At 45.0% G+C, this 7,888-nt stretch overlaps 1 protein-coding gene across 1 annotated transcript; it reads left to right on the top strand.

The window, feature by feature from the left end:
• Nucleotides 1–865: 865 nt before the first annotated feature.
• LOC116502906 (protein ANTAGONIST OF LIKE HETEROCHROMATIN PROTEIN 1-like) lies at nt 866–5,804 on the top strand. Its single transcript, XM_032208916.1, has 3 exons — nt 866–1,129; nt 3,105–3,218; nt 4,280–5,804. The coding sequence occupies exons 2-3, from the start codon at nt 3,140–3,142 to the stop codon at nt 5,650–5,652; spliced, it is 1,452 nt and encodes a 483-aa protein (XP_032064807.1). The 5' UTR covers nt 866–1,129; nt 3,105–3,139; the 3' UTR covers nt 5,653–5,804.
• Nucleotides 5,805–7,888: the final 2,084 nt, after the last annotated feature.

Genomic DNA, 7,888 nt, shown 5'->3' with positions numbered 1-7,888 from the left:
AATCACATGATCAAAATCCAGGCACTTAATAACTGGCATGTATTAACAAAGGTTGCAGCATTCCGGGGATACGTGATGACCATTTGCAACATTTCCAGTAGATCTCTGACAAGCAAAGTCAATGAGGGAAGCTGGATTCACTTAGCCACAGCATGAGGCACCTATGAATCATGTCGTGGTTAAGTGATTTGCTTAACTCTAGCAAAAAAAAATAAAAAATCGTAAAATTGGGCATGACTCTCTTAACCTTGCATAGCAAAGGAAATTCTGGTTCTAATCATGTTTGTAAGTTGAAAAACACCTATTTTTTTTCTAGGATAACTTAATTGTTTTAATAAATGATAGGTGGAATAATGAATTTAAAAAGATATTCCGAGGATAGGAAGAGAATTCTGCATGAACGTTTTCATTTCCTTAAACAGTGAGTGCTGGAAATAAAGCACTGGCTGATCTTTAGAAAGCCACAGGTTATAGGATTATCTAGTCTGCTTTGAAAGTGGAGGAATATTCTCCTGGCTTATCGAAGACTATTATCCTAGGAGCTTTGGAAGGGTTGCCAAGACAGGCTAGGGCAGAAAGAAGATAACACACAGGCAAAACTACATGAGCAAAGAAGGAAAAAGTTTCTTGGAGCAAAACGTCTTCAAAACAAAAACAAAAACCCCCAAGAAAGTCCAGTTGCCTCCTGAAAAAGTACTTTTGGGACTACAGTCTTCCACACAGCTGGAACAGCTGGCGTCTGGAGGGGCTGGCGTAGGTAGAGCGCCAGAGATAGGCCAGGCTGACCAGCTGGGAATCAGCGGTCTCGGGACCTGGTGACATCTGGAGCGGGAGACGGAGTCGCCGGTACGTCCTCCAAGCCATCCTGGCTCCTCCGAGTGCTTGCCAAAGCAGCCGTAACTTCCTGCTCCGCGTTGCCTCTAGGACCTGGAGGGAACCGAAATGACTGGGCTCGGCCGGGGCTGCAAAAGGAGGACGAACAAGCGCCACCATAACTAGATCAGAAGTCGGGCTGTTCGCGCAAATCCAGTCTCCTCCCCGCTCCCTCCCGGACCTTGGCAGCCTCCGCTTCTCCCAGCACCGGCAGAGAAGATCCCTGCCGGGGAGGCTTCCTTTGTGTTCGACAAAGGCAAGTAGGGAGGGAAGGAGCCGCCGGCAGAATTCGCGACCGGCGGCCGCCTCTCTCGCAGCGGGGGGAAGCGGAGGCTTTGATTGCAGTCAGGACAGCCCTTTTTCTCCGGGGAGGTGCGGAAGGAGGGAGGGAAGGAAGGAAAATAAACAAAAGGACAGAAATCGAGGCATTGCACAAGGAGAAAATGGGGCCTTTGCAAGTCCGGTGTGTCGCCTCTGTAGCATGGCAGGGCACTTGATGAGGCAGAAACTGCTTTCTTTGTATGGAGTGGAAAGCCCGTCGCGTCTGTGGCGGCTGGTCCCATCCCTCCATCGCCTGCGGAGACAGCCACCCAGGCCGAGGCAGGGGAGGCTGGTTTGCCGATGCCCAAAGGCCACAGTTCTAGAGTTACTTAGGGCTGCCCTTGAAATGCCTGGCCTCAAAGGCACCGCATTTGAAGAGGGGAAGCCAAGAGCTGCTGAATGCAGCTGCGTCGCCTTCAAAGGCTGTTTGTGCACTCATCTTGTTGCTGCTGTTTGTTTGTTTGTTTGTTTATCTACCCGCTCATCTTTCTCTCACTCTCATCTGTCTCTCTGTTTATCTATCTTTATCCATCCATCCATCCATCCATCCATCTATATCTATCATATCTATTTATCTATCTTTATCTCTGTCTATCTATATCTATCGTATCTATCTATCTGTCTCTATCTATCTGTCTGTCTATATCAGGGGTAGTCAACTTTTTTATACCTACCACTCACTTTTGTTTCTCTGTTAGTAATAAAATTCTCTAACCACCCACTGGTTCCACAGTAATGGTGATTTATAAAGTAGGGAAGTCAATTAAATTAAAAAAAGCAAAGTGCTTCAGTATCGGACAAAACCCCTACCACCCGCCATGAAAGCTGGAACACCCACAAGTGGGCGGTAGGGACCAGGTTGACTACCACTGGTCTATATATATTTATATATCTATATATCTATATATCTATATATCTATATATCTATATATCTATATATCTATATATCTATATATCTATATATCTATATATCTATATATCTATATATCTATATATCTATATATCTATATATCTATATATCTATATATCTATATATCTATATCTATATCTTTATCTATCTATCTTTCTTTCTTTCTATCTCTTATCTATCTATCGTATGTATATATCATCTATCTATCCACTCATCTCCTCTACAGTGTGAGGATTGTGAACTCATTTTGGTGATCCACAGCAGAAAATCAGTAACTGGGCATGGCTGACTTTGCTTTAATAACTGGCTGCTTTCTCCAGAATCTTAATTGCACAGCAGGGCCTCCGCCTTTAAAAACCTTTCTTTCTTTCTTTCTTTCTTTCTTTCTTTCTTTCTTTCTTTCTTTCTTTCTTCAAAACCAACATTCAAAAAACAATATTTATATATTCTTAATTTAACTTTAACAGATTTTAAAAAACCTATTAACTCTAGAAAAACCATAGCCATTTAACATCCGGCAGTATTTCCCTAGACAAATGAAATATAATTAAATCTCAAAGTCAAAACTTCAGCTTTCTCCTTTTCATGTTTCTAACTTTCTAAGTTAGTTTTCTAAGTTAGTTAAGATTTCTAAGCGGCAAGAAATATAATTAAATTGTTATATTTAATTATATGGCAAAACAATTTTGTCATTTCAGCTAACTCCAATCCCTTAAAATATTACTTCAGTGCCCCGATCAAACCTTTCCCCAAACTGGCATCAATATTCATTAGGACCATAAATCCCTGAATGTACAGTATATGAATTTAAAAATGTTGAAATATAACATTTTCCCCAAAATACAATCCATGATTGGAGAGCTGCCATCTTGCCTCAGCACTTAAAAGTTTCATGCATGACATTTCTCAGTTTGCTGGAATGCCTCCATGTCTAATCACAGTTCTGACTTGTTTTCATTTCCATTTCTTTTTCTTTTTTTTACTGTTCTTTTCTATTTAGGATTTCCTATCTTAAAGTCTAAATTAAGATCTAGGATGGAGAAGGAGGAAGAAATACAAAATCCAGATTCCCAAAGCACTGGAGAAGGGACAGTGAGAAATGAGACCAACTCAGGTAAAGAAGTGGATAGAAAAACAACAATATTTTTAAATGATAACTGTGGTGTTTTTTCCCCCTTGCATCTTTCCTCAAGTGCAAATGATACAGTACAAATCTTGATACCAATCCATAGAGGAAGTAGGTTTCACAATTCTCTAACTTGTTGCTTTGTAGATACATTGAAATCTACATGGCCAGCCAGATGAGTTCTTATAAAGTGATGGTGGAATGAGTTTGAAATTTAGCTAAGATGACAGATGGCTTCGGTATTTGGGGTTTTTTTTTGTTTTCAGTGCCTTGGAGTCAGTGATTCCTGGTGACTCCCTGTAGTTTTCTCAGCAAGGTTTTTCAGAAGTGGTTTGCCACCCTCACTTCTTCTTTCCTAGGGCTGAAAGAGAATGAGGAACCCAAAGTCACCCAGCTGGCTTTGTGCCTAAGGCAGAACTAGAAATTATGGTTTCCCAGTTTCTAGTCTGGTACTGCACCAAGCTGGCTCTCCCAGTATAATAACTGAAATAAAAGTTTCCAAACTCATAGTCTATAAAGATTCTCAGTCATCCAGGTCATGGTTGTCCCAAAGGTGCTTTTGCAGGAGGCAACTGGACTTTCTTGGTTTTTTTCTTTCGAAGATGTTTCGCTTCTCATCCAAGAAGCTTCTTCAGCTCTGACAGGATTCAGCTCTGACAATTTGGGATGAACACCTTTTGAATGGTAAAGGAGTAGGAATGGATTTCCCCCTCAAAAAATTGCAGACTACAGGAACCATTTGCACTACTTGGGTGACCCCGAGGACACAGATTAACCTCCAAGTGCTTCAGAGACCCTCCAAAAGGATGCAAATGAGCAGCTGTCTGCAAGGAATATAAATCCTTCTATTCTCCTTCCAGTCAGAGATGAAGAAGCTTCTTGAATGCCACTGTTTTCTGTTGGCTGAACCACAAAGTTCTTGTTTGGTGTGGTCGAGTGTTAAAAGGATCAGCTGAAGTGCTGGTTGAGAACTTGGAGAGTTTTTCAGTTAGATGTCCTGATCTTTGTTGTCTAAAAAAGTTTCCTCCTGTTTCTCCTCTGACTTTCAGAAGTGACTGTTGCCGGTGACAAAGTGGCCTCTGTGGCCGTCACGGTGGCCACAGCTGCTGTAGCTGCTGTCAAGACCGTTGTCGGGATCCAGTCACAGCTTTTCAGCCGTTTGGCCACCCGCCGGACGTTTCTGCCCCGCCATCGTCGTGACCTCCTGGAGCTTGAGCAGATGGTGGAGAATGCGGCTGCCGTGCGCCTCCGAGCGGTGGTGGAAACCAGCATTGACTCTTTGCGCGCCATGATGTGTTCGTGCCTCTTCCAGTCCCCGGCGGTCCTTGCTGGGCTGATAGACGAACTCTACATCATGGAGAGGGCTTTCTGGGTGCAGCCGGGCCGCTCCGAGTGGTGGGAAAAGGTGGTGCTGCCCCACTGGGATGACCACCTTTGGCAGGAGAACTTCCGGATGAGTCGGCAGACTTTCATGGAGTTGTGTGACCGATTGAGGCCGGTTCTTGAGCGTCAGACAACCAACATGCGGGCTCCCATTACTGTTGAGAAACAGCTGGCCATAGCCATATGGAAGCTGGCCACCCCAGACAGCTACCGCTCGGTAGCAGAGTGTTTTGGCGTTGGGCGCTCCACTGTCTCCAGGATAGTCATGGAAGTTTGCCAAGCTCTTTATGATGTCTATCACCATGTGGTCCTTCTGACCAGGCCCCGCGAGGTGATCAAAGGCTTTTCGGCCAAAGGTTTCCCTCATTGCATTGGGGCGATTGATGCAACTCACATCCCTATCATCGCTCCTGCCCACCGAGCCATGGAATACATCAACAGCCGAGGGTATTACTCAATGGTTCTGCAGGCCCTGGTGGACCATGAAGGCAAATTCATCGATGTATATGCTGGCCGATCCGGGAAAGTTCACGATGCCCGGATCTTCCGCAGCTCCCCCATCTTCCGGGCCATGAATCAAGGCACTTTCGGTCCTAGCACTACGATGGACATAGAGGGAGAGCAAGTAAAGCCGGTCATCTTAGGAGACCTCGCTTACCCTCTTCTGCCGTGGCTAATGACTCCTTACAGTGGCCAGTTGGACTCCCGAAAACAGCTCTTCAACAACCGACTTGGGCACTGCCGGACAGTGGTGGGCCAGGCCTTTGAGCGGCTCAGGGGCCGCTGGCGCTGTCTCCTCTCTCGCCTCGATGTGCGAGAACGCTACGCCCCGAGGGTCATTGTAGCCTGCTGCATTTTGCACAACATCTGTGAGAGCAAAGGGGAACCTCTTCAGGAAGGGTGGGAAGAGGTGGTGAGGTCTGTGTCAAGATCTTACCAGCAGCCAGAACGACAGCTGATGTACATGTCCAATCCACAGGCCCGGGAGATCAGGGATCTTTTTAGCACACACTTGGAAAGGAGAGAACAGGAAAAGTAGCATGGAATTCATGCTTCTTTATCTTCCTCTGCACACACACACACACACACACACACAGACACACACACACACACAGACACACACACACACACACAAAACCTCTTGGAACAGAAGTTGGGAAAAGGATAGCAGGCTCTTCTCTGCCTCTTTTCTGAATATAAATAGTCCCCAACTTACAACCATTCGTTTAACAACCATTCAGAGTTATAATGGCCCTGAAAAAAAAATGGCTTGCGACTTGTCCTTGCACTTAACTACTGTTGCAGCATCCCCAGGTGATCAAAATTGGGGTGCTTGGCAACTGGCATATATTTACAACAGTTTGCAGGGACCTGGGGTCATGTGATCGCCCATTTGCAAACCTCCCCAGCTGGCGTCTGGCAAGCGAAGTCAGTGGGAGAAGCTGGACTTTGCTTAACAACCATATGATTCACTTAACAATTCTACTGATTCGCTTAATAACTGTAGCCAAATGGTTAAATTTGGAGATGACTCACTTAGCAATTGAAATTCTGGCTCTGCTTGTGGCTGTTAAGTCAAGGAGTATCTGTCAGTTGTTATTACTAAGGTTGAAATGCAACTGACCACTTCTGATAATAGGTAGCCACTTTTTATTCTTGCTCCTCCTTGGCCAAAGCAGGTGGCCAAAACTGTCTCCTGTCTCTGGGTTTCCTGTTTCCTTCCTGCGAGTGGTGCTTCTGCCTAGGAAGCAGCAGCCTTAATGATGCACCTTTATTATTATCTAAAGCTGCTGCCTTTACAGGCATCAACTACCCAGGTTAGCATAATGTGCACTAAGACACAGTTTATTCATTACCGTATTTTTCGAAGTATAAAATGCACCTTTTTCCCCTCAAAAAACAGAGTGAAAATCTGGGGGCGTCTTATACACTGAATACAGCATTTTTGACCTCCCAAAACCCCTCCCCCTTTGCAAAAATGGCCGTGCATAGCCTTTAGGGGGCTTCCAGAGTGCTCCTGGGGGCTGGGAAGGGTAAAAATGAGTGAAAAACGTAGAGTATCATCCTTTGGTGTTGTGGTATATTTTAAAATGACAGCTCCCATCCTATGATGCAAGTTAGAAAATGAATGAATATTGTGTCTTTCCCCCCCTCCCCCCACTTCTGCCAACAGAACAGACCAGAAGCCGTTCTGGTGTCCCCTGGTTCCCAAAATGGTCATTTAGGTTCAGGGGTGAGCTTCAAAAATTTTAGCAAGGGGTTCTCTGCCTGATTGCTGGGTGGGCATGGTCTAGTTGACCTCCTGCACCGGGGGGGGGGTCTTTTTGCCCTCCCCAGGCTCCAAAGGTTTTTATCAAGCCTCTGGGAGGGCGAAAATGGCCTCCCCAGGCTTTGAAGGCCCTGAATCTCTTGGTAGGCCCATTTTGCACCCTCCCGGAGCCTCTGGGTACACCCTGAACTTACCTGCATCCAAAACAGGCCACGTGGGGACTCCTGGGAGGGGTGGGTGGGGCGAGCCACGAGTGGGATTTGGGGGTTCTCTGAACTGCACAGAATCTTAGCTAGAGGTTCTCCTGAACCCCTGTGAACCTGCAGCAATCCACCGGTTCTTACCAAAAGCTACTTCTAGAGTCTGAAGGAATCATGTAATCATACTAAGGAGCTGTTGTTCATCTGATGTCCATGAATGTGTTTACGTTTACTTTAAACTTCTCCAGGTTGGCCCCACGCCTATGGGGAATGAAATCCTTCCCTATTACTCAAAAACGCTGAAAAAGGCAATCCACAATTTTCTTACAGTCAGGAATTAGTGGTTGAACATAAGCTCTAAATTACTGATCTGCATCTTGGAAAATCACACTTGCATATTTTTACTCAAAACTCTTGAGGCAGTTTACTCTCTCTCTCTTACCTTCAGTCTCTGTGTAGGGAGGAATAACCCTGATAGAATTCCCAGGGTTTTTCTTAGGATTACAAAACAATTCACATTGCAAGATTTGAAGGTCCTGAAATCAGGGAAGCAGTCCTAGGTATTTTGTAACTGAATAGAATGCAAACAGAAAAGAGGTAATTTGCATTGTGATGGTTCCTGTCCCCATATGAAGGCTCAGTACTTAGAGCTTTGTTTCCACCCGATGTTGCCCTTCTTTCTACCTCTTTGATTCTTCTATCGAGACCAGGCATGTGCTACAGGTAATATGAGACACTTGACTGGACCTTCACATACAATCTAGTCCCGTTCTCCTGCTATTTGTTTTTAAATTACATCCAGTTTA

Source organism: Thamnophis elegans, chromosome 2, assembly GCF_009769535.1.
Source record: "Thamnophis elegans isolate rThaEle1 chromosome 2, rThaEle1.pri, whole genome shotgun sequence".
Lineage (NCBI taxonomy): Eukaryota > Metazoa > Chordata > Lepidosauria > Squamata > Colubridae > Thamnophis > Thamnophis elegans.
Note: the sequence above shows the minus strand (reverse complement) of the source record. Positions and strands in the feature narration are given on the sequence as shown.

Bases quoted from the DNA above. Each gene is read 5' to 3' on its own strand.
- LOC116502906 (XM_032208916.1), top strand. From the start codon at position 3,140: ATGGAGAAGGAGGAAGAAATACAAAATCCAGATTCCCAAAGCACTGGA. The intron at 3,219-4,279 runs GTAAAGAAGTGG...TCTGACTTTCAG, and splicing joins GAGAAATGAGACCAACTCAG to AAGTGACTGTTGCCGGTGAC.